The sequence below is a fragment of the Aotus nancymaae genome, unplaced genomic scaffold (assembly GCF_030222135.1).
Source record: "Aotus nancymaae isolate 86718 unplaced genomic scaffold, 86718_ANA_hifiasm-v0.15.2.pri h1tg000004l, whole genome shotgun sequence".
In the NCBI taxonomy this organism is placed as follows: domain Eukaryota; kingdom Metazoa; phylum Chordata; class Mammalia; order Primates; family Aotidae; genus Aotus; species Aotus nancymaae.
Genome location: NW_026988415.1, coordinates 45,633,248 through 45,660,632, shown reverse-complemented (window position 1 = coordinate 45,660,632; position 27,385 = coordinate 45,633,248). Strand labels below are relative to the sequence as shown.

Genomic DNA, 27,385 nt, shown 5'->3' with positions numbered 1-27,385 from the left:
GAGTATAAAACACTAATAATATACCTGGGAAAAAAACCAAACAAGATTGTTAAAGAAGTCTTCATAGGCATTATGGCAGCTTGCTCTTCCTAGCCTTAACTGATGGGGGTTAAGAGGGGAAGGCTCAGAATAAGAATAACGGTTCATAATTTCTTCATCTCTGCTCTTAGCTGGTGAGTAACAACTAGCTCCAGTCCTAAAAACAACAGAACAAACATAAGCAGCAGCAATAAATCATCCTTGAGCAGGAATGCAGCCCTGTTACCTGAACAGAGACAGGACACAATCTAGTATTAACTGCTGCAAGGTAGGCACTTAAATTCACTGTGGCAGGTCTTAGTGCTTAGTAGAAATTACCTCATCTTTTCCTGTATGTTTTAGGAAATATTACAAACCAAAAGAAAAGCTAAAACATATGCAAACCAACCAGCTATATGGCCTCTAGACTAGACTGCTTTTGGAAGCATGGCTGAATCATCTGCTGGTACCATAGCACAGAAGCAATAAAATTAATTCTCATTCAGTGTGGTGGTGCACACCTGTAGTCCCAGCTACTCAGGAGGCTGAGGTGGGAGGATCCCTTAAGCCCAGGAGTCTGAATTCAGCCTGGGCAACCTAACAAGACCTCATTTCTAAATTAATAATAATTATTCCCAAATTGACAAAGAGAAAGTCTCATGGCTGAATGGGATCTCTAAGTCTATTATTTTCTCTACTGCCCTTTTCTACGTAACTACAAACTCATATTATAAATAGCAAAAAGGGTACAGATAAATATAACTGATTCAACATAAGGCAGCTGAAGGGACTCATTTCTAAATTAATGATAATTCCCAAATTGACAAAGAGAAAGTCTCATGGCTGAATGGGATCTCTAAGTCTATTATTTTTTATGCTGCTCTTTTCTACATGACTGCAAACCTTGAGCATATTAAAAGTAGCAAAAAAGGTACAGATAAATATAACTGATTCGACATAAGGCAGCTGAAGGGACAGAAACATGCACAGTTTTATTCAGCCTTCAGTTTGGATGGTGAGTCCAAGGTTTGTGTGCCAGGCTAATGGCTCTCGTCACTTCTTCAGAAAACACTGCAATTTTTCCTGTAGGGAAATGAGCTGTAGGGAGAGGCAGAAAGACACGAAAAATTCATTTGAAATCTGAAGTCCCATTACTTGATCTAGAATTTATTTACATGAACCCAAAAGAGCTATTGTTATTTGGCATTACGAGGTTATCCTAGTCTTGCAATGTTCCAAAGAATACTGGCCACTGTCAAGAATGCATGCACAATGCTTTGGCCATGATGTTGTCCTTTATTATGCCCAATTTATGAAAGGAAGCTTTGTATTAATCCATTTTTATGCTGCTGATAAAGACATATCTGAGACTGGGAAGAAAAAGAGGTTTAATGGACTTAACAGTTCCACATGGCTGGGGAGGCCTCACAATCATGATGGAAGGCAAGGAGAAGCAAGTCACATCTTACGTGGATGGCAGCAGGCAAAGAGAGGAAAGTTTATGCAGGGAAATTCCCCTTTGTAAAACCATCAGATCTCATGAGACTTATTCAGTATCATGAGAACAGCACGGGAAAGACCTGCTTCCATGATTCAATTACTTTCCACTGGATACCTCCCACAACACATGGGAATTAAAGATGAGATGTGGGTAGGGACACAGCCAAACCATATCAACCTTTAAAATTGAATATGCTTTTAAAAAAAACAGTATGTTTGCTGTTAAGAATCTGTGCTTCTGTAAAGAATACACAGAGGTCACAGCTCACTGTAGGGGCAAAGGAGATGGGATCTCTCTATAGCCATATCCTAAGAATCAGATGATAAAACAGTTGGGATACTCTCTTGTCCCAATGAATACCATGGGTTTTAGACTGAGTCTTACCAGCTGCTTCTCACCACATTATGAGACACTTAGAAACTGAGTCAGAGTCCTGACCAATCAGGAGCCTGATGATGCTAAGTCAGAAACCCTGAACATTTTGTGGTATAGGATTTAATTTTTTTAACTTGAAATGGTAAAGTGACCAATAACATTCAGAGATATGTGCCATCTTTACAACAAAGCTTGTTTTTAAATATTATTCATTTCAGAATACCCCATACCAGAATGAATTTTTAGTCTGTGAAATGAAAGGAATATTATGAAACAATCCTATGCTGCACATCACCTACCAGGCCACAATAATTGCTATCCGCAGTAACTTAGAGGCTTTTCTCATTCAGTTGCTGAGTGACCCCTGACTGACCACAATTACAACCACTGACTGCTCCAGTTCTTTCTCCTTTGCAGGCTCTTTCTTTTCCCATCACCCCCTAAAGATAGGTTTTTCCTTAGGTTCAGACTTCTTGCCGAACAGTCAACCAGGCTAACTCAACTAGCCCCACAGCTTCAATGATCATTTCTGTGTATGGGCCTCTTTCCAATTTCTCATTTTCAAAAGCACTTCTCCACATATCCCTCCAAATCCACTTTTTGTTATCCTAATTTCAGTTAACAGCACATAATTTCCCAGTTGCCCAGGCTTTGGATTCATCTTTGTTCCCCTTTTTGCCCTATAAATCCAATCAATTGTTAACTTCTGTTTGCTTCTACCACTTGCACTTTTGAAGCTCTAGGCTGTACCCACTCCAATTTCTCCTGTATACTTTCTCCTATAAAAATCTTCCTGAGTTACACCCCAGATAAAAAAGCATTGAAGGCTCGTTATGACCTACACCAAAAATCTAAACTCTTCACCCTGGCATCACCACCTCTGAGCCAATGTGCATGCTGCTTTCTCCTGGAATGCACTCCTTTCCCTATCTCCTTATTAAAACCCTACCTATATTTTAAGGCCCCAGTCAAACACCATCTTCTTCATGAAGCTTTCCTTAATATCCATGGACAATCTCTCATTCCTTTAAGTCCCTACCCATCTTGTCAATTTCTCCTCAAATGAAGGCAGAGACTACATCATAAGTATATCAGAGCTCCCTGCAGAGCCTAGCTTAAAGTAGATACCCACTAAATCTAATTTGGGTTAATGAACTAACATTAAAGGACTATGAGTAAATAAAGTTTACAGCTACATTTCTATGCTGCTCCTCAATACTAATTACAGTCATGTGTTACTTAACAAAGGGACTATGTTCTAAGAAATACATCCTTAGGCGATTTGTCATTATGCAAACATGATAGAGCATACTTAAACCAACCTAGATAGTATAGCTTACTACACACCTAGGCTACACAGTATAGTCTATCGTTCCTAGGTTCCAAACCTGTACAGCATGTTACTGCACTGAATACTGTAGGCAATTATAGCACAATGTTAAGTATTTGTGTATCTCAACATACAAAAGATAAACTAAAAATACAGTTTAGAAAATTAAAAATGGGCCAGGTGCGGTGGCTCATGCCTGTAATCCCAGCAGTTTGGGAGGCCAAGGCAGGCAGATCACAAGGTCAGGAGTTGGAGACCAGCCTGGCCAATACGGTGAAACTCCATCCCTACTAAAAATACAAAAATTAGCCAGGCATGGTGGCAGATGCCTGTAGTCCCAGCTACTCGCGAGGCTGAGGCAGGAGAATCGCTTGAAACCAGGAGGCGGAGGTTGCAGTGTAAGCCAAGATTGCCCCATTGCACTCTAGCCTGGTGACAGAGCGATACTCCAACTCAAAAAAAAAAAGGAAAAAGTGGTAAGGAGCATGCAGGACTAGAAATTGCTCTGGGTGAGTCAGTGAGTGAGTGGTGAGTGAATGTGAAGGCCCAGAACATTACTGTGCACTACTGTAGACTATATAAACACTATATACTTAGGCTACACTAAATTTATTAAAAAATTAAGTAATTGTGCTATGTTATGATGGTGACAATGTCACCAGGTGACAGGAATTTCTTAGCTCCATTATGATCTTATGGGACCACTATCATATATGCAGTCTGTCATTGGCCAAAATGTTGTCATACAGCACACAACTGTACTTACATTGATGAAAACAAAGATGTTTGGTGGGTACTAAAACAATCTTGGCATTAACTGTTCATCTGATTGTTTTAAAGCAGTACTTGGATAAGTGATTTGCTGAGAGGAAGGGACTATATAGAACATAAAAATTTCCCTGGCCTTGGGGGATGGGGGTGGGGAGTAGTGCCTGTACTTTAAGGGCACCATGCTAAGCCCATCCTCATACCAACTCCAGTCTCTTTAAAATTGTAAACCTCAACAGTATAAGGTTAGAGTCAGCACACATTTTCTATACAGCTACTTGACCCTCATTTAGCCTATATTGCCTTCTTCTCTTTTCACTCTGTATACTCTCTTGTGGCTTTGAAAAAATATAGTTGTCATTCAAGCTAGAAATCTGGCATATATCCTTAATGATTCCTTCTCCTTCAATACCCAGTAATTGACCCAACTCCTCAATTCTACCTTTGAAATATATTCTATAATATATCAATGTTCATTGCAGTATTATTCATAATAGCCAAAAGTGAAAGCAACCCAAATGTCCTTCAGCAGATGAATGAATAAACAAAATGTGGTATATTGATACAATAGAATATTAGTCAGTCTTAAATGGAAAAAAGTACTGATACATGCCATAACACGGATGAACCCCAAAAATATGCTAAATGAGAGAAGCCCAACTCAAAAGACCATGTATTAAATGATTTCACTTGTATGAAATAACTAGAATAGGCAGTAGATTCGTAGAAAGTAGATGAGTGGTTGCCTAGTGCTGGGCAAGGGACAGGTTCCAGGTAAATGGGGAGTCCCTACTAATGGATACAATGTTTCTTTTTGGAGTGATGAAACTATTCCAAAATTGACTGCGGTGATGGTTGTACAACTCTGAATACCAACAGCCACTGAATTGTATAGTTTAAATGGGTGAATTGTGGGGTGGAGGATGGGGTTTGAGACAGTCTCACTCTGTCACCCAAGCTAGAGTGCAGTGGTGGGATCTCTGCTCACTGCAACCTCTGCCTTTCAGGCTCAAGTGATCCTCCCACCTGAGTAGCTCCTGAGTAGCTGGGACTACAGGCACACACCACCTTGCCTGCCCAACTTTTGTATATTTTTTTGGAGAGACAGGGTTTCACCATGTTTCCCAGGCTGGTCTTGAACTCCTGGGCTGAAGCCATCTGCCCACTTTGGCCTCCCAAAGTGCTGGGATTACAGATGTGCACCACTGCACCCAGCCTAAATGGGTGAATTGTACGGTATGTGAGTTACATCTCAAGCAGTTATAAAAATATTTTTATTGCAGTTTAAAAATCTATATTCTTTCCATCTCCATTGCTATTACCTAGTCCAACTTACCATCCTGTTATTAGAGTACCATAAAGCCTCCTAACCAACCTCTTTGTGTCTACTCTCACTTTCTTCCAATCCATTCTCCAGATAATAATCAGAATAATCTTTTAAAAGTTTAAAGTAGATGTGATTTTCCTGCCTAAAATTCTTCAAGGGCTTCCCGTTACACTTAAGGCCAAACCCATCCTCCTAATCATGGCCTGCAAGGAACCATACGCTCTGGCCTCGCCTACTTCTCCAACCATATGTTAAGCCATTCTCTTCCTTCCTTTAAATACTCCAAAGGTCCTCAAAGAGGCCAAGTTCTTTCCGAGCATGGGACCTTGCATATGCTCCACCTAAGAGGCTCTTCATCACACTCTTTCCCTGAACTTAATCCTTCAGGTCTCAGCCTCAATAGCACCTCCTAGGAGAGGTCTATCATGATCCCCCATTAATTCAAGACTGTCTTTATTCTAAGAGCACCATTGACTTTTTTCCTTCATGGCACTTCTTCACAATTTGTACCTTTATATTAGCATAATTTGTTTGTTGTCAATCTCCCTTGCTAGACGGCTCCATGAGGACAAGTACAGCAGGTTCTTGAATGACATCATTTTGTTCAGTGTCGTTTTGTTACAGTAAGTGCTCACTTAATGTCATCAATAGGTTCTTAGAAACTGCAACTTTAAGCAAAATGACATGCAAAAGGTCTCCAACTAACATTGTTAGTTCAATGTCATTTCATTATAAATGTTTTTGTTTTCTTTTTTTTTTGTTTTGAGACAGGGTCTCACGTTGTTGCCCAAGCTGGAGTGCAGTAGTGTGATCATGGTTTACTGCAGCCTTAACCTCCTGGGCTCAAGCAATCCTCCCACCTTAGCATCCCAAGTAGCTGAGACTACAGGCTTATAGGACTTATAGCCACCACAATTGGCTAATTATTTATAGAGTCGGGGTTTTGCCATGTTGCTCAGGTTGGTCTCGAACTCCTGAGCTCAAGCGAGCTGCTTGCCTCAGCCTCCCAAAATGCTGGGATTACAGGCATGAGCCACTACACCTGACTTCATTACAATGTTGATGAGAAAAAAAGAATCACTTCCCCATACATGTTAGGTGAATTGGTTTGTCGGAATAGTCCCAGTCTGACTGAGTGTGGGTGTGAGTGTGCCCTGCAATGGTATGCCATCCTATCCAGGGCTGGTTCCCACATTGCACTTAGAGCTACTGGGATAAGCTCTGGTCATCTGCAAACCCTGAACTGGAATCACTGGGTACATAATCATCTTACTTGTTTTTCTCGGTCTTTCTCAAATGTACATAAAGCTCACATTTATTTCAGTGTTTAACATTAGAAGTGTTTTGGTTTTCATTTAGAAGTTTGATGATGTTTTTGTGACCAGAAATATGCTACAGGAACTTAACTCTTCTTTGTATCAATTAGCCTATGGTAAAATTGGTTTCATTATATATACATCATTTTGCTTAAAGTTACAGTTTCCAAGAACCTATCAATGACATTGAAGATTTACTGCATTGTATTTGTCTTATTCATCACTGTACATCCAGTGCTTTTTACTTCATAGGCATTCAATATCTGTTGAATAAGTGAATTTTCACAAAGACCTTGTTCCACCCTACCACCTTCATTTAGAAGATCTGGCCACCACTACTCCTATGAGAGGAACAACCAGCAATAATACTGGAGGTAAGGTGGGGGATTCTCTGTATCAAGTGTTTTCTGGTTAATTTGAAAGCATACTTCTTACCTCCTCATTTTTCTTTTTTTCTTGTACCCAAAGCTGCTCCAGCACAGACTGAAAATGATTCTGAAAAATAAATTGAATAACTGATGAACGCTGAGTCTCAAAGGAAAAAGGAACCAAGGGAGACAAAGAGTTTGGCAAATAATTGTTTTGTTTTGTTTTGTTTTGTTTTGAGACAGAGTCTTCCTCTGACACCTAGGCTGGAGTGCAGTGGTGCAATCTCGGCTCACACAACCTCCACCTCCCAGGCTCAAACGATTCTCATGCCTCAGTCCCCTGAGTAGCTGGGATTACAGGATCATGCCACCATGCCTGGCTAATTTTTGTATTTTTAGTAGAGATGAGGTTTCACTGTGTTGCCCAGGCTGGACTGGAGCTCCTGGCCTCAAGAGATCTACCTGCCTCAGCCTCCCAAAGTGATGGGATTATAGGCATGGGCCACCGAGCCCAGCCACAAATAATAAACTGCCAGTCATACAAAGGAGCACTCATTTTAAAGGATTTAGAGTATAAAAACTATCCCCCCTAACTACAGCACAATCCAATTTGATTTTATATACACTCTATAGCATTTTTTTCTTACCCTAAATAATTGTAATGCCCTTATGTTACCTTTTTCTAGTTTAGCACAAATCCTTTGTCTGTGGTGATCTGTTAGAGAAGTTGGTTTAGAATCTGGTGCTGGTGAAGCCTCCATTTCCCCTAACTAGGGCAGAGTATCACTATTCCTAACTAGTACACTACATGTAACAATAATCACAACAATAGCATATATCTGTATGTTTCAAAGTGTGCCCTTATCTGTTATCTTACTTGGTTATTCTAAAGGATAACACCCAAAAAGGACATAGTTCTGTGCTCCCCTTTGCTGACTACAGCTCTAAAGAAAATGAAATCTGGCAGGAAATTCCAAATGCTTCAGAACTTCCCTCACTAAAAACGGTGAGCAAACATGGCCTAAATATACATTTTCTTTTTGTTGAAGCTCTTAAACATATATTAATAAAAATAAAGCAAGATATTTATTCTTGTTCAAACATGCACCAAAAATTTAAAAACTAATTATTTTTCTTTTTTACTGCAATGGATACATTTTATTACAAATAACAGGGTTCAATTTATGCCCTACCATTTATTGTGATCCCTGGCAAGTTACTTAACCTCTTTGAGTTTCAATTCTTTATAAGATGGGAGTGGTGACAGTAGCTACGTTTCAAGGGTGTGAGGATAAAAATGTGGTAATACATGTACAATTCTTAGCCCTTCATGTGCCTTTTACATAGCAAATGCTCAATATTTCCAATTTTTATCTCAAATCACCTAGTCCCTTCCCCAAAATGCTTATATTAGATGATCAAAATTACTCAGGTAAAAGGAAATGGGGTTATCTTTTATTAGGAGTTTCTAAGAGACTGTTTAGGTTCATGAACGAACAAGAACCCTGCATAGAAATGACATAAGTTGATCTACAGCCATACCATCCTGAATGCGCTCGATCTCGTCTGATCTTGGAGGCAAAGCAGGGTCGGGCCTGGTTAGTACTTGGATGGGAGACTGCCTGGGAATACCGGGTGCCGTAGGCTTAAAAATAAAAAAAGAAAAAAAGAAATGACATAAGTGGAAACACAAAGGCAAGATACTGAAAGAAAGGTATCAGGATTCCTTTTATGCCAGCCAAGAACTTACCTTGAGTGCCAGGTTTTCCACTTTCATGATGAGATCCTTCTGTCTTTGTGCTTTGTTCTGAATCTCATGGAGCTTTTTCTCCTTTTTACAAATCTGCTTCTGGGTTTCCATGACTAACAGAGATACACAGTAACTTTATGTATTTAAATACAGCCTAAATGAATGGACCAAGATCCAAATCAAGTAAAACTCCACTATACACTGGAGCAATAACTTCTTAAGCTTAGCTTTGAGTCTAATGTATGCTTAGAGTCAACCTTTAGCACTGCCACCCACCCTGGTCCCATCCCTTTGTTTTTTCTCTGACTTACCTATTGAACTGATACCTTCATTTGCCCTATACTGGTCAGATTCAATAAATTTGGCCTGTATCTGCCTTTTGAGATACTCTTCAGAATCATCTTCTTCATCTTCCTCATCTTCATCCTCGTCATCCTCATCTTCCTCATCCTCATCCACATCTTCATTCTCATCCTCATTTTCATCATCCTCACCCTCATCACTGTTACTTCTAGAACTACTGAACATCTCTCGAAGCATATAATATTCTACTGGTTTTAAGTAAGAAGAAGGTGAACTATCTAAAATTCTGCAAATAACTTATACTCTAGATACAATTATATTCCTTACTTTCAAACTACCCGGGCAACCAGTGAATTTTATAAATCATTTTTTTCTGCAGGAAGATTATTCCCTTCATAAAACAAGGACAGCAAATGCAAAACACTGTAACAGTCATTCATGTAGTGAATGATCAAGACATTTAGAGAATCTAAGGGTCATAGGAGGTTAAAATACCAGCGATGGATGGGAGATTAGAATACCAATCTAAAACCCCTAAACTGCCAAGAGACCAATAAGAGGGAAGAAGGGCTGGGTGTGGTGGCTCATGCCTGTAATCTCAGCACTTTGGGAGGCCAAGGCAGGCAGATCACTTGAGGCCAGGAGTTTGAGACCAGCCTGGCCAACATGGTGAATGGCCTTCTTTTCTAAAAATTCAAAAAAAAAAATTAGCTGGTTGTGGTGGTACATGCCCACAATCCCAGCTACTTGGGAGGCCCAGGCACAAGAATTACTTGAACCTAGGAAGCGGAGGTTGCAGTGAGCCAAGATCACACCACTACACTCCAGCCTGGGCAACAGAGTCAGACTCTGTCTTAAGAAAAAAAAAAAAAAAGAGGCTGGGCACAGTGGCTCATGCTTGTTAATTCCAGCACTTTGGGAGGCAGAGGTGGGTGGATCACCTGAAGTCAGGAGTTTGAAACCAGCCTGGCCAACATGGTGAAACTCCGACTCTACTAAAAATACAAAAATTAGCTGGGCGTGGTGGTGTATGCCTGTAATCCCAGCTACTTGGGAGGCCGAGGCAGGAGAATCGCTTGAACCCAGGAGGCAGAGGTTGTAGACCATGCCACTGCACTCCAGCCTGAGCGACAGAGCGAGACTCCATCTGAAAAAAAAAAAAAAAGGAGGGAAGAAGGACGAAGCCTTTTTTTTTACTGGCCTATGAATTTATGGAAAATGATCTGAAACCCAGTCAACACCTCCCATATCTGACGCTCCTGCTTTGCCTTTACTAAAGTACCTGATGAGATATGATTCTGCTTGTCGCTGTTCATTCCCGAGGATATCACAAATCCTGGGATGGAGCCTTGACTTTCTATTTCCTTGGTTCCATCTTCAGCAATAATTTCGTAACCTGAGAGTAGGGGGTAGTCAAGGAAAACATAAAAGGAAAGGAAAAGGCACAGCTGAAAGAGAAGAGGCTCTTTGGCTAACAGTGCTATTTACTTTAGTCCAACTTTAAACCGTTTGTATCGGAATTCCTCGTTTGGAGAAGTGTCTTATATTGAACTACACAATAAATAATTTTCTATTACATGAATTTACTGTTCTTAGCTAGAACAGAACATTTCAAAAAATCTTAACTTTTACACATCAAGACTGGCACACAAACACCAAAGGTGAGGCTTCGTCAGCATGTACAAATGGGGTAGAACAGACTATGCATAAAATATTTTTATAAAGGATACGGGTACTTATGGCTTCAGCATCTAAACGCAGCAGTCTCTGTACTTCCTTTACCACATCTGGAGATCCAATGTTCTGAATCGAAGTTGGGGACTAGAGGGGAATACCAGTACTGTCATTTAACACCCTGTGTTTTGCAGGAGTGCCCTTCTATGTAACAATGAATTCAAATGTTAGGTCTCTTTAAATTCTGATCCAACCAAATTTCTACTTTAAGTAGTGCTATTTATGAAGGAATCTTTAGCCAGGGTCTAGAATTTTGTACAGTAAACTTATTTTTTCCTAATTAAACAAATTACTTGAGACGTTTAATCTTTTCGATCTGCAGCTCTATGTAAAGACCTTTCTCAGAGGTGCAACCCTTAGGTCTCAGTTATTGATTATTTGTCCTGATTTATATTGGCAACAAACTATAATTTCTTATTAGTTATTTAGAAATAATTTGGTTTAAATATCCAAATTCCCAGATTTCACTTCCCCACATCTTTATTATTAGAGACATTCCTACAAAAACTGGATCTTAACTGCATGTTCTCCCTTGAATCCAGTTTTACATAATTATCTCCACAGCAACCAATTTGTCACGCCACAAATATAAATTAGGACTTTGAGGGAGAATAAGCAATTGCAAACAACTGCTGTTAAAAGTGAACTCTGGCTTCCAAGAAATGGCTTTTGAAATAAATATGAGAGAAAAAAAGGGCAGATTAGAATATACAGGGTCACTGGCCAAACTGTATCTTTTTCTATAGGAGTTATCAAACATCAAACAATGAATTCATTTTTCAGTGAATCAAACCCAGTGTATGTGTTTGGGATGAGGGTTAGAGGTGAGAAGGAAGGCTCAAAAATAGCTTTTGTCATTTATATGATTCACTTAAAACTAATGAGCTATTAAATAAAACACACTAAGGGTAAAAATGAAGTTATATTATGATTGCTCTACCTCAGTAGAGCTGATTTCTTCCATTTCTTTGACATCAGGAAACTATGAAATAAAACACAATAAACAAGTTATATTATGATTGCTATACTTCAGTAAAGCTTAAAGAGCTCTACAACTATTCTTAACTTAATTTTACATTTAGTAGGGACTCAATAAATGTTGACTTACAGAGTATAAAAGCCAAGGCAGCTGTGTTCATGGATTGGAAGACTCAACATAGTAAAAATGTCAATTCTCCCCAAATTGATCTTAAAGTTTAATGCAATTCCTGTCAAAATTCTAGCAAGGTTTTATGTAGCTATAGACAAGTTTATTCTAAAATTTATATTAAAAGATATGGGCTCTTGTTGGGGTGTGGTCGCTCACACCTGTAATCAGCGCTTTGGGAGGCCAGGGTGGGCGGATCACCTGAGGTCAGGAGTTCAAGACCAGCCTGGCCAACATGGTGAAACCCCGTCTCTACTAAAAATACAAAAATCAGCCAGGCAGGGTGGCGCATGCCTGTAATCCCAGCTACTCAGAAGGCTGAGGCAGGAGAATTGCTTGAAACCAGGAGGCAGAGGCTGCAGTGAGCTGAGATCATACCATTGCACTCCAGCCTGGGCAACAGAACAAAACTCCATCTCAAAAAAATAAAAAAAATGAAAAAAAATAAATATATGGCCTCTAGAATGGCTAAACAATACTGACCAAAAAAAAAAAAAAAAAGTCAGAGTGATCAGTCTTCTGATTTCAGGACCAATTATATAGCGACACTGTGATATCGGTGGAGGGATTGACACATGGATCAGTGGAATAGAACCCAGAAACAGACCCACAAATACAAGCCCAACTGATGTTTGGCAAAGGTGCAAAAGCAATACAACAGAGGAAGGATAGCCTTCTCAACAAATGATGCTAGAGCTCTTAGACATCCTTTAGCAAGAAAAGCAAAAGAAAAGAACCTTGAAGTAAACCTCATAGCTTTTACAGAAATTAACTCAAAAATGGGTATCAGGCTTAAAAAGATGTTAAAAAAAAGCAGGAGAAAAATCTTCAGGATCTGGACTATGAGAAGAGTTCTTAGATTTACTATAAAAAGCAAAATCATTTTCAAAAAATCAATATATTGGACCTCATCAAAACTAAAAACTTTGGCTCTTTGAAAGACCCTATGAAGAGGAAGGAAAGACAAGCTACAGACTGGGAGAATATATTTGCAAACTACATATGTGATAAAACACTAGCAGTATTTAGAATATAAAAATAACCGTCAAAACTCAATAATAAAAAATCAATTTAGAAAATAGGCTAAGGCTGGGCCCAGAAATCCCAACACTTTGGGAGGCCAAGGCAGGCGGATCATGAGGTCAGGAGGTTGAGACTATCCTGGCCAACATGGTGAAAATACATGTTGAAAATAAGAAATACAACTAAAATACACAAATTAGCTGGGTGTGGTGGTGTGCTCTTGTAGTCTCAGCTACTCAGGAGGCTGAGGCAGGATAATCGCTTGAACCCGGGAGGCAGAGATTGCAGTGAGCCAAGATTGTGCCACTGCACTCCAGCCTGGTGACAGAGTGAGAATCCATCTCAAAAAAAAAAAAAAGAAAGAAAGAGAAAATAGGCAAAAGGCATGAGCAGACATTTCACTGAAGTGAAATAGATGGCACATGAACAATCTCATTAGCCATCAGGGAAATACAAATTAATACCACAATGAGATCACTACACACCTATCAGAATGGCTAAAATAAAAAATAGTGACAACACCTAATGCTGGTAAGGAGGTGGAGAAACTGGATCATTCATACATTAATGGCAGGAATATAAAATGGTACAGTCACTCTAGAAAACACTGAGGTAGTTTCTTATAAAACTAAACATGCGACTACCATACGACCCAGCAGTTATACTCCTGGACATTTATTCCAAAGAAATGAAGACTTATATTCACACAAAAACCTGTTCACAGTTTTATTTGTAATACTCAAAACCTGGAAACAACCCAGATGTCCTTAAGTAGGAGAACAGTTATGTCATGTGGTATATTCGTACCATGGAATACTATTCAGGAATAAGAAATAAACTATTGATGCTACAAAAACTTACATGGATCTTAAGTGAATTATGCTGAATGAAAAAATAAGCTAGTCTCTGATGTTATATACTGTATGATTCCATTAATATTAAATCTTTGAAATGACAAAATTACAGAGATAGAGATCAGATTAGTGATTACCAAGTATCAGAGACTGGGGTTTGAGGTAGAAGGGAAGTGGGCATGGTCATATAAAGGCAATATGAGGGATCCCTGTGGTGATGAAACTGTTTTGTATTTTGACTGTATAGGCAGATACATGAACTTACACATGGGATAAAACTGCATAGAACTAAACACACACAAAAATATGTGAGTACAAGTAAAACTGGAGAAACTGGAATAAGATTGCTGAATTCTAATCATGTCAATTACCTGTTTGTGATATTGTACTATAGTTTCGCAAAATGGGGAAAATGATACAAAACAGTTTCATCACCACAAGGATCCCTCATTTTGCCTTTGTATAACCATGCCCACTTCCCTTCCACCTCACACCCCAGTCTCTGACACTTGGTAATCACTAATCTGATATCTCTCTTTTATTTCTTATAATTGTATATGAATTTACAATTATTTAAAAATAAAATGTTTAATTTTAAACAAAAGAAGAAGCCAAGCCACAATACTTCTGTAGTTTGCCCGAGGTTCTACAAGCCTGAAATAAGATTAGGAATATAACCGCAATTCCCAATTTTCAGGTTCTAGATAGGTTCACTTTAAAACTAGATCTTGCAATGGAAAACTGAAAGCATTAACAGAAGTTTCAAATGTATGATTCTTCCAGACCCCTAATGACTAGCCTATAACCTCAAGGATCAGGTCTTTGTATTCACTGCTATATTCCCAACTGCTGGCATACAGTGCCTGGCATTTAGTTCACATTCAGTAAATGTTTATTGAACATATAAATGAATGAACAAAGAAACTCCCAATGGACTTTTTCCTTTTCCTTCTGGCCCATGATCCTCTTCTAATCAGCCCGGCAGACACAAAAATGACATGTAACTAACCTTTGTTTTTCTTTTCTGGAACCTTTTCTTTTTCACATTCTTAAGTGGTGGAGTAACTAAAATAAATACGAAACAGTGAAACGTTATATGACCGATGGTAGTCACATAGCTGAATTTGATAAAGCTCATGCTATAAACCACTGGCTCATGACATGATTCCTTTTTTTTTTTTTTTTTTTTGAGACAGAGTCTCACTCTCTCACCCAGGCTGGGGTACAGTGTCGCAATCTCAGCTCACTGCAACCTTCGCCTCCCGGGTTCAAGTGATTCTCCTGCCTCAGCCTCCCCTGGGATTACAGGCATGCACCACCACACCGAGCTAATTTTTTAAATTTTTAGTAGAGACAAGGTTTAGTAGACACGCTGGGCTTGAACTCCTGACCTCAGGTGATCCACCCGCCTCGGCCTCCCAAAGTGCTGGCATGAGCCACCGGCACCCAGCTGACATGACTCTTCTTAAGAGTGTCTGAGGGCTTAATGAACCAAGCACCTGAGTGTGGTAAGAGGTCTCTGTTTCACAAGGAATTAGGATTCAGCAAATAAATGTTAGTCAGCAGGAATGAGCAAGGAGCTGTGACTTACCGCCTGTGACACCTTCTTCCTTACTCTCACTTTCATTTTTCCTGATTACATTAGGATCAGTAGAGGCAGTTGGTTCTTCTGGAGAAGAGTGGAGATCACCATCAGCAGTGCACACAAGCATCTACATTTAACAAAGACAAAGAAGTTGACTATGGACACAAATCTTGAGTTAGCAATTAATCATAATCATTCTTACCACTAGAAATGCACAGAAGAGACTGATACTTGCCATTTCCAGAAAACCAAGTATTATGTAATGTACATTTATATTCTCTCATTTTTGCAGTCTCTCTCTCTCTCCCTCTCCTCCCCTCCACCAGCCACCAGCAGCACTACATATATGAACTCTGAGGGTTTTTTTTTAAAGACAAGGTCTTGCTTTGTCACCTAGGCTGGAGTGCAGTGGTGCAATCATGGCTCACTGCAGCCTCAGCCTCCTGGGCTCAAGTGATCCTCCCACTCAATCTCTAGAATAGCTGGGACTATATGTGTGTGCCACTACACCTGGCTAATTTTGTTTTCGTAGAGATGAGGTCTCACTATGTTGCCCAGGTTGGTCTCAAACTCCTGGGCTCAGGTGATCCTCCTACCTCAGCCTCCCAAAGTGTTGAGATTATAGGCGTGAGACATAGTGCCTGGCCTATCTTAGCATTTTGATTTAGAGAGGAAATAAGAAATCAACAGCAGTGATGATGAATAAGAACCGATTTAAACCTCCAGAGTTAACAACATACTGTTTTAATACCAAGTACAGAAGAAGATCCTAGCTGCTCATATGTTTCAATTAATGAAAAGTCACTGTAAATGGCAAATGGGACTCTCTATAGACTATTAGGTTAAAATAAAGTACGGAAAGCTAAGGATCAAACACCAAACCAGAACATGACATTTTATTCCTGTGCAATCGATCTGGAAATTAGAAATGCCAAGCAGCCATTCACCAAGTAGAAAGGAGTACTGAAAGAAAAATAGGGAGAGAAAAGAATTCCTTGAAGGATGTGAGGCTAGTAAAGAAAACTAGTCCATACCTGAGAAATGTCTGCTGTTTTATAAAAGGTTTTTTTATCATCAGTTTTCAGGCATTCAATAACACAAGGCAAGTCAATCAGCTTAGCAGCTAGTTGGACACCTTCTACTTCAACAACTGCATGGCGCCTATTAGCTGAAGAGAAGTGAAAATTAAAGTTGACGTCTTCTCAGTGAACTTTTAAACTTCCTAAGGTTTGAATAATGAAGACTTGTGTGGGACAGATTAGTCTTTCCAAGAAACCTATTATCTCTCATAATGCTAGAATTGTATGCACAATTTTAGTAGCTTCTTAAAGAAAAAAAGGGAAAGTATATGGAGCTCTTTTTTCTTAGTTTACGTCGCTTGTGCAAAAGTAGCTAAGTTTCTTGTTAATGAATGTGAACTAAATATGGGTGAAACAATAAATGTTTCATTCTCATCTTGAAAAGCAAATTCCATTCATTAAAACCAATTCCTTTTTTTAGAAGCATTCAATCGTGTCATTGTACATCTGTGTTTTCAAAGGGCTACGTGAGGGAAGGGTTGACTGATGTTAGAATGGTGCTAGTAAGTCTCAAGTTAAATCTCTAATTAGCTTCATAAAGATAAAATTCTATACAACAGCCATAAACTAAATTCTGAATCTTGCTGCTCAGATGTCCCAAACATGAATGTCTTTTGACACAAGAGGATTCAGTTATTTTTTTAATATTTATTTATTTATTTTTAATAAAGACGGGGTTTCACTATTTTGGTCAGGCTGGTCTTGAACTCCTGACCTCAGGTGATCCGCCCACCTTGGCCTCCAAAGTGCTTGGATTACAGGTGTGGGCCACCACGCACCCAGCCGAGGATTCAGTTATAATCTTCTAATATTACGTGAAAAAAGAAAGATTACAAAACTATGTTTATCATGGTCCTTTTTTTGTGTGAATTAACCCTAAAAATACAGAGAGAGATTGTTTCAATGCTAGTATTATGCATAAAAGTTTTGTCAATAAGGAAATAGGAAGAAACAGTTAATGTTTGTTATCTATGGTATTGAGGTTGGGGCACCCTAAGGAAGAAGAGTTTTATTTCTCCTTTGAACTTTTGTTTCATTTGAATTTTTTTTTTTTTTTGAGAAGGAGGAGTCTTGCTCTGTCGCCCAGGCTGGATTGCAGTGGCGCGATCTCTGCTCACTGCAGCCTCCACCCCTGGGGGTTCAAGTGATTTTCGTGCCTCAGCCTCCCGAGTAGCTAGGATTACAGGCATGTGGTAATTTCTGTATTTTTAGTAGAGATGGGGTTTCGCCATGTTGGTCAGGATGGTCTGGAACTCCTGACCTCAAGTGATCCGCCCACCTCAGCCACACAAAGTGCTGGGATTACAGGCATGAGCCACCACATCTGGCCTCTTTTATTTGAATGTTCTAACTATGAACTTATATTATCTTTTTTTAAAAAGTCAGTAAGTGTTAACTAAGTGGTGAGATTATGTGCCACTTTTTGTTTTCTTCTTTATATACGTCTCTGTATTTTTTTTTAAACTAGCAAAATTTATTTATTTATTTTTAGTTGTATGTGTTTTAGGCAGACAAGCTTGTGTGCAAACATTTATTTATTTATATTTATTTATTTATGCATGATCTTGGTGCAAATGTCCTCTAGATTCATCCATGGTGGCCCAAATGACAGAATTTTGTTTGTTTTTTTAAAGGCTGAGTAGTATTGCATTGTGTATATGTACCAGATTTTCTTCATCTATTCATCTATTGATGGACACTTAGGTTGATTCCATATCTTGCCTATTGTGAATACTGCTACAATGAATATGGCAGTATAGAGAGATATGCCTTCAACATGCTGATTTCAATTCCTTCTGGGAATATATTCACAGAAGTGGGGGTGCTAGCTCTTATGGTTGTTCTGTTTTTAGTTTTCTGAGTAGCCTCCATACCATTTCAAAAAAAATAATGGCTGTAGGCCGAGCACAGTGGCTCATGCTTGTAATCCCAGCACTTTGGGAGGCTGAGGCGGGTGAATCACTTGAGGTCAGGAGTTCGAGACCAGCCTGGTCAATGTGGTGAAACCTCATCTCTACAAATAATGCAAAAAAAAAAAAAAAAAAGCTGGACATGGTGGTGCATACCTCTAGCCCCAGCTACTCAGGAGGCTGAGGCAGGAGAATCACTTGAACCCAAGAGGCAGAGGTTGAAGTGAGGTGAGATTATGCCACTGCACTCCAGTCTGGGTAACACAGCAAGACTCCATCTCAAAAATAAATAAATAAATAAAAGGCTGTATTAATTTACATTACCACCAACAGAGTACAAAGGTTCCCTTTTCTCCTTATCCTCACTAACAGTTGTTATTGTTCTCCTTTTTAATAAAAGCCATTCTAACAGGTGTGAGGTGATCTTGCTGTTGCTTTAATTTGCATTCCCCTAATGATTAGTGATGCTGAGCATTTTTTCATGAACCTTTTGGCCACTTGTATGTCTTCTTTTGAGAAGTATCTGTTCAGAGCCTTTGCTCATTTTAAAATCAGGTTATTTGTTTTCTTGCTGTTGAGTTGTTTGAGTTCCTTATATATTTTGGATATTAACCCCCTAATTAGATATACTATTTGCAAATATAGCAAATATTATTTAAAAGAAAGAAATATACAGGCTGGGTGCAGTGGCTCATTTAAAAGAAAGAAATATACAGGCTGGGTGCAGTGGCTCACGCCTGTAATACCAGCACTTTGGGAGGCCAAGGTGGGCGGATCACAAGGTCAGGAGATCGAGGCCATCCTGGCTAACATGGTGAAACCCCATCTCTACTAAGAACACAAAAAATGAGCTGGGCATGGTGGCATGCACCTATAGTCCCAGCTACTTGGAAGGCTGAGGCAGGAGAATCGTCTGAACCCAGGAGGCGGAGGTTGTGGTGAGCCAAGATTGTGCCACTCCATTCCAGACTGGCTACAGAGCAAGACTCCATCTCAAAAAAAAAAAAAAAAAAAAAAAAAAGGAAAGAAATACATGTCACCTTCGTAAACAAAGAACAGAATATTCATTTGTCATTCCTTTGGATGTTCAGAAATCATAAAGTTTATATATAGGAGACTACCAGCAGTAGGAAAACCCCACAGTTGACCCCCAAGTTTCCTTAAACACACTATGAAAATCACTCAACTCAAGTTGCAATATTCCTACTTCCTTTCCTCTTAAAAGAAGAGGACTTAAGCCTTTCCAAAGCATAAGTCCATTAAGTCAGAGAACATATTCTATCATTTTTCACATCCTCAGTACCAAGTATAGTGCCTGGCACACAGCAATCCCTTAATAAATTATTTTTCAATGTATAGTGAATGGATGTTAACTACTTACATGGTAAGTCAATTTTTAGTTTGTCCTTAATGTCGACACTTTGAGAACGTATTAGGTTCCTGACAGTATAAGCGTGTTCCTAAAAGGGAGGTAAATTGAAAAATCAGAAGAACTAAACGTCAACTTGGCAGCTAACAGAATAGATATGTCAAAGAAAGTCCTCCCATAGATAAAACGTTATACCTCCCAAATGTTACTAGCAAGGCCATGTACCATGAGATACTGTGCACTGTATAAGTCAAGTTAGGATGAAGCTGACTCTAATCTCATAATTGTCTCTTAGTAGCTACAGTTAATGCTTTCTCCTATCTCTACAATCCTGCCTCTCACTGCTACCCTTCTGTTGTAGTTGCTAAAGAAAGGCTTACCTAGTTGCAGTTTGCTTGGTATATTAATTCACTCTAATTAGGGAAATAGGTTTCTGAACCTCATCCTTAATATAGCTGCCTAGACTAAGTAATGCTAGAATACAGGTATCGGTGTGGGGGGAGAGAGCCAAATACTTGTTGAGATGAGCTTTGAAAGTCTTGCATGTTGGTGAATTTACAGGAGACACAATGCTGGCCCTTCTCACTGCCCCTACTGAGGTGACAGAAAGGATTTCAGAGAAGTCTTATCTTGGCTGTCCAGGGAACAGTCTGTTAGTATTGGTGATAAGTGACTGGGTTCATCATTGTCACAGCTGTTTTGCCAGGAAATCAACCTGCATGATAGGTGGTATGTACAGGAGGAAAAAAATGCTGCTAAAAAAGTACATGCTAAGATAGGACCGCTTAACAGAACATGATTACTGGGAAACAAATGTTCTGAGTTTTTATAGCCTACCTGAAATAGAAATATTACAGAATCCAAGTAGAACTATAATTATGCACTGGAGATATTTGTTCTGAGATAAAAGTTCTTACCGGAGGCAGACGCAATATAAACTGGCTCTCAATTTCATCAGGAACTTCATTCTGGCTTTTACTCATGTCTTAATTTTGAGTTCATGAAAGCAAAAAGAAAACCAACAGTCACTAAAAACTCCTCTTGCTCCCTCTCCTGACCACTTCTGGTAGTACCGGCTAAATTATACAAGATCTTGCCCATAATCCTCACTAGAATGATGTGTGTACAGTTAGACAATACCTTATTTGACATAATTTAATTATTTCTAAACATCACCTTATGTCCTCTCTAATATGTGTAGATTTTCCAAAGTCAATCCAAATTACATGATGTAATTTGATGAACAAATGAAATAAGAGCCATTATGAAACATGATTTCATCTTCTTAATGATATTCTTAGACTCTCAGGTAAAGGACTACAATTCAACGACACGGTGGTGGCTACCTAAGCAAACTATATAACCTCTGCAGAGAAGAATGCAAACCAAAAGCTGAAATGGACCCAGAAACCACTTGCAGAAATGTTCTGTGATGATTTGAAGTAAACAAGGGCTTGATTTTCAGTATTTCACCTACCTTAATGGATTAGTAGAAATTAAGCAGTCCATGGGAGAGCAGGCAGTTTTTTAAGACTCTAGACCCAGCAACAACAGCTCTGACTACTCTGGGGAAAACTTAGGAGTCCAAGTTTTTTTTTTGTTTTGTTTTGTTTTCAGACAGAGTCTCGCTCTCACTTATATATGGAATCTATAATAATCAAAATCATAGAAGCAGAGAATAGAGTGTTGGTTATTACAGGCTGGGGTGGGGGGAGGGGCAATGACGAGATGTTGATCTCGCTCTGTCGCCCAGGCTAGAGTGCAGTGGTGTGATCTTGGCTCACTACAACCTCTGCCTCCCGGGTTCAAGCCATTCTCCTGCCTCAGCCTCCCAAGTAGCTGGGACTACAGGTGTGTGCCACCACACCTGGCTAATTTTTATATTCTTTAGTAGAGATGGGGTTTCACCATGTTGGCCAGGCTGGTCTTGAATTCCTGACCTCAAGTGATCCACCCACCTCAGCCTCCCAAAGTGCTGGGATTACAGGTGTGAGCCACTGCACCTGGCACGGAGTCCAGTTCTTTTTTTCTTTTTTTTTTTTAAGATGGAGTTTCACTCTTGTTGCCCAGGCTGGAGTGCAATGGCGTGATCTCAGCTCACGGCAACCTCTGCCTTCCGGGTTCAAGCGATTCTCCTGCCTCAACCTCCTCAGTAGCTGGGATTACAGGCATGCACCACCACTCCTGGCTAATTTTGTATTTTTAGTAGAGACAGGGTTTCTCCATGTTGGTCAGGCTGGTCTCAAACTCCCAACCTCAGGTGATCTGCCCACCTCAGCCTCCCAAAGTGCTGGGATTACAGGTGTTAGCCACCGCACCCAGCTGAAGTTCAGTTCTTACTGTTAGACTCTATGAGAGTATATCTAACTTCATGGGATAGATGTATTCCTGAAAGGGTGATATAAATAGAACATAAAATCTGATTTGATTTATTCATTACTACCCTTTATGGTGTGCATTCTATATGCCCAGTGCTACATTGAGTGCATTAGGTCTATCATTTCATATAATCCTCACAACCACCACTTACTTTGAATGCTCCCAATAGCTATTTAAAAGAACTCTAAGATGGATCCCTTTATATAATATATATATACCTTTGGTGAAGTGAATACTTTCTTTCAAGTTAATCTTTTTTCACAAATTATAATAATATATAAGGCTGAGTGAGGCAGCTCAAGCCCGTAATCCCAGAACTTCGGGAGGCTGAGGCGGGCAGATTGCCTGAGGTCAGGAGTTCAAAACCAGCCTGGTCAACATGGTGAAACCCATCTCTATTAAAAATACAAAAATTAGCTGGGCATGGTGGGCAGGTGCCTGTAATCCCAGCTACTCAAGAGGCTGAGGCAAGAGAATCGCGTGAACCTGGGAGGCAGAGGTTACAGTGAGCTGAAATTGTGCTATTGCACTCCAGTGTGGGGGACAAGAGCGAGACTTCATCGCAAAATAATAGTAATAATAATTATTATTATGGGGTACACAATGATGTTATGATATACAGTGTGAAATGACTGAATCAATCTATTAACCTATCCATCACCTAAAATACTTGTTATTCCCCCTAACTGCAACTTTCATTTTATAATTTTAAAAGCCAGTCAAATTTGGCAGTGGGAGACTGTATACCAACTTTAGTGGCATTAATGTTAATCGGTTCTGATAATATCCCACTACTTTTGGACCAGCCCTACCGAAACTTTCTATTCTTTGATCAACATCTCGTCATTGCCCCTCCCCCCACCCCAGCCTGTAATAACCAACACTATTCTCTGCTTCTATGATTTTGATTATTTTAGATTCCATATATAAGTGAGAATATGTGATTTTTGTCTTTCTCTGCCTGGCTTGTTTTACTTAATATAATGTCCTCCAGATTCATCCATGTTGTTGCAAACGACAGAATTTCCTTCTTTTTAAAGGCTGAATAGTATTCAGTTGGGTACACATACCACATATTTGTCCATTCACTTGTTAATGGACACCTAGGTTGACTTCATAACTTGGCTATTGTGAGTAATGCTGCAGTGAACATGTATATGCAGCTATCTCTTTGACACACTGATTTCAAGTTTTTAGGATATATATCCATAAGTGGGATCGCCAGATCCCAAGTTTTCATTTTATCATTTTTCCTTTTTCTCATTCCTTGTTTTTCAATTTTATGATCTTCCAATGAACCAAGTCTTTATTTCTAATCTTATTTTCCATGTATTTGGGATGTATTTGTAGAGCCTTGCATTTTGGGTATTAGGGTCCACACTTTTTTTTTTGAGACAGAGTTTCACTCTTGTTGCCCAGGCTGGAGTGCAATGGCATGATCTCAGCTCACTGCAACCTCCGCCTCCTAAGTTCAAGCAATTCTCCTGCCTTAGCTGCTCAAGTAGCTGGGACTACAGGCACCTGCCCTCCATGTCTGGCTAATTTTTTTTTTTTTTTTTTTTTTTTTTGTATATTTAGTAGAGACAGGGTTCCACCGAGTTGGCCAGGCTGATCTCGAACTCCTGACCTCAGGTGATCCACCCGCCACGGCCTCCCAAAGTGTTGGGATTACAGACTTGAGCCACCGCGCCCAGCTGGGCCCACACTACTGAGGAAGATTGTTCTCAAAGGTGGAAAGATGGCCGGGCGCGGTGGCTCATTCCTGTAATCTCAGCGCTTTGGGAGGCCGAGGGGGGCAGATCACCTGGGGTCATGAGTTTGAGACCAGCCTGGCTAACATGGTGAAACCCTGTCTCTACTAAAGATAAAAAAATTAGCCGGGCGGAGTGGTAGGCACCTGCAATCCCAGCTTCTTGGGAGGCTGAGGCAGGAGAATCGCCTGAACTCGGGAGGCAGAAGCGGCAGTGAGCCAAGATGGCGCCACTGCACGCCAGCCCCAACGACAGAGTAAGACTCTGTCTCCAAAAAAAAAAAAAAAAAAAAAAGCTGGAAAGAAAGCAATATGCACTCCAGCCCGACAGAGTGAGACTCCGCCTCAAAAAAAAAGGGGGGGGAGGGGGAAAGAAAGCAATGTACATATATGAAACCTGACAAAGTTTTCTAAAGACACTATGATAGATATTATAAAATTTTCTTTTTCTATCTTTTTTTAGACGGAGTTTCGCTCTTGTTGCCCAGGCTAGAGTGCATGAACTCGGCTTAACCGCAACCTCCGCCTGCCGGGTTCAAGCAGTTCTCCTGCCTCAGCCGCCCGAGTAGCTGGGATTACAGGTGCCCACCACCACGCCTGGCTAATTTTTTTTGTATTTTTAGTAGAGACAGGGTTTCACCATGTTGGTCAAGCTGATCTTGAATTCCCAACCTCAGGTGATCCGCCCACGTCAGCCTCGCAAAAGTGCTGGGATTACAGGCGTGAGCCACCGCGCCCGGCCTATAAGATCTTATACCTTAAGTTAGAGTAAAAGTTCCAGTTAATGTACAATCCCTAATACTCTGTAAACCATTAACTGGGTTAACAGTTTTAAATTAGAATCTAGGTAAAAACACTGGAACCTTTTTTAGCACATACAAGTGGATTTGGGACCCTATTAGGGTAAAATTATTCACCAGTTATGATTTCAATCCCTTAAAACTATCAGAAAGGCATAGAAAAAAACAGAGGGGCCAGGTGCGGTGGCTCACCCCTGTAATCCCAGCACTTTGGGAGGCCGAGGCGGGTGGATCACTTGAGGTCAGGAGTTAGAGACCAGCTTGGCCAACATGGTGAAACCCCGTCTCTACTAAAGATACGAAAATTAGCTGGGCATGGTGGCTCCCATCAGTAGTCCCAGCTACTCGGGAGGCTGAGGCAGGAGAATCGCTTGAACCTGGGAGTGGGAGGTGGCAGTGAACCGAGATTACGCCACTGCACTCCTGCCTGGGCAACACAATGAGACTCCTCCTCAAAAAAAAAAAAAAAAAAAAAAGTCAGCAGTAGAAAAGCAGACACCCAGGATGGAAGGAGGAAAGATGCATTATTTGTGATTGTAATTTCTTCTCTTCTTGCTTCATACAAATATATATATATATATATATATATATATATATGCAAAAGTGAAATGTAAATACAAGAAGAGAGTTGATTAAAATACATGAAGTATCTGGGGGCTGAGCACATTCCCTAACAGAACATAGTAATAATTAAGGCTGGGAGCAGGAACAGATTATTTGAAGAACTAGCTGCTAAGCAAGATTTTATCAAATCAGTAGTAACCTTTAGATTTCTCAGCAGAACTAAAACTAGGGCATTTTGTTCATTCCCAAGCCTTTTTGGTAATTCTTCTTTTTTGGAAGAAAGAATGTAAGAACTGAAACTATTTCAATGTAGTTGTTTTGTAAGCAGACCTAATAAACAAGCCCAGCGGGAGAGAAGTTAGACAATCCTGGTTGAACTGGGTTTTAATTTTTTTAATTTTTTACTTGCATTTACCTACAAAACTAGTTGTTCAGTATTCACTTCAAGAAAAAGCATCCACTTTTTTCCAGCAAGCAGTGTTTGATACCTGATTAAATTAACAGGACCCTTACCACCATTCACCTCTAGTTCTATCTCCCTTTAGCAGAATTACAATTGGAATTATAATTGGCTGGAGGGCGCCTGGCAGCACGCTCCAGGCCGTGCAAGTAAGTAGAAGCCTAAACGGGTATTTTATCAAGTTCGCAGTCGCCGGCTGCAGTTTAGAGACTAACCCGCACTCCATCCTTATCCCCAGGGCACTAAGCTTTCAAAGGAAAAGTTGGATCCCTAGGCTTTTATCCACTTTCTCTTGAAAACCTCCCGCTGGACCCTAAAGGTCGCCACGGGTCCCAGCCTTCGCGCCTCGCCTTGCAGGCGGGCTGGGGTTGGCGGCGGAGCGCACCGCGGTGGGGCGCTGACCCGGTCCCGGATGCCCGGTTGGGGTCCCGACTCACCCGCTCGTCCGCGGAGTGGCGCCGGCACCGAAAAGGCCAGGACCCGCGTCTCTGGCCGATGGGTTCCGGGCGAACTGCGAGTGGTCTCCCGCGCGGACCGTAGAGGTGAATGCTGGGCGGCCGGCGCCTGTACAGTAAAAGCGGCGCACGCCGGCCCCTCCCCGCCTCGCCACGCCTCCATGGCCGAACTGCCTAGCTGACTGGAGGACGACCTCGAGGCAGCGGCGGGCTCACCGCGTGCTGGGCCGGAAGGCATGAAAGGCACCGAGCGCTGAGGGGAGGGCTGAGGGGGACGCGTCTTCTCAGGGACCTCGCGAAATAAGATCGAGGCTTCAAAACAAGTTAACCTTGGCCGGGCGCGGTGGCTCACGCGTGTAATCCCAGCACTTTGGGAGGCCGAGGCGGGTGGATCACGAGGTCAAAAGATCCAGATCATCCTGGCCAACATGGTGAAACCGGTCTCTACTAAAAATACAAAAAATAAGCTGTGCGTGGTGTTGCGTACCTGTAGTCCCAGCTATTCAGGAGTCTGAGGCAGGAGAATCTCCTTTACCCGGGAGGCGGAGGTTGCAGTAAGCCGAGATAGCGCCACTGCACTCCAGTCTGGGCTACAAGAGCAAAACTCTTGTCTCAGAAAAAAAAAAAAAAAAAAAAAAGCGAGTTGCCTGTTTTTGGTTGCTCCACGATTCCGTTAGGTCAGACAGTTTGTCCCTAGGCACAGTGACCTCACCTGGTGACAAATACACCGCCGTCCAAACCCACTGAACAACTAGAATCTACACCCAAAGTCCTCTAACACGTTCAGCTGCTTCCCTCTCCTCAATAGGGTCAACATTTTACATCCTCTGGAAAGGGGCACATGTTACACCACCCATTGCTCCTCAAGGGGGCTGTGATTCAAACAAATTTTTAATCGAACTAAAAGTAGTTTGTTTCTCCAAAAGAAGGTCCTCCGGTGGGGGAAAAAGCTTAAAAAGCCGCCTACCTTTCCCTTCCTGGTTTTCTGGGGCCTGGGCAGCATCTTGGGCGCTGCTGTCCGCATCCCTTTGAGAGTCTTGGTCGTCAGGAATCTGCGTGCCTTGGTCGTCATCAATGGCGGCGCTGCTTTCACAGTTGGTCTCAGACACACGGTCAACAAGAATTTGGGGCTCTTGTTGACTAGTTACTTCCGATGTTGAAACTACTGCTGTTGAATCATTTTCTGAAGAAATGAGAAGCTGTCCCTCCGGGCACTCCAT

The 27,385-nt window shown here is 40.7% G+C and overlaps 1 protein-coding gene and 1 pseudogene across 1 annotated transcript; one reads left to right on the top strand and one right to left on the bottom strand.

Annotated features, from left to right (window-relative positions):
• Nucleotides 1-916: 916 nt before the first annotated feature.
• On the bottom strand, nucleotides 917-27,385 carry TAF7L (TATA-box binding protein associated factor 7 like). The gene is made up of 13 exons (XM_012438902.2): nucleotides 27,133-27,385; nucleotides 20,675-20,742; nucleotides 19,770-19,848; nucleotides 16,434-16,567; nucleotides 15,406-15,526; nucleotides 14,824-14,879; nucleotides 11,731-11,772; nucleotides 10,787-10,859; nucleotides 10,339-10,452; nucleotides 9,065-9,301; nucleotides 8,754-8,866; nucleotides 7,071-7,130; nucleotides 917-1,116 (listed from the first exon to the last, which is right to left on the bottom strand). Exons 1-13 carry the CDS (start codon nucleotides 27,383-27,385, stop codon nucleotides 1,072-1,074), a joined length of 1,395 nt encoding a protein of 464 aa, XP_012294325.1. The 3' UTR covers nucleotides 917-1,071.
• Nucleotides 8,532-8,650, top strand: LOC135269433 (5S ribosomal RNA; annotated as a pseudogene).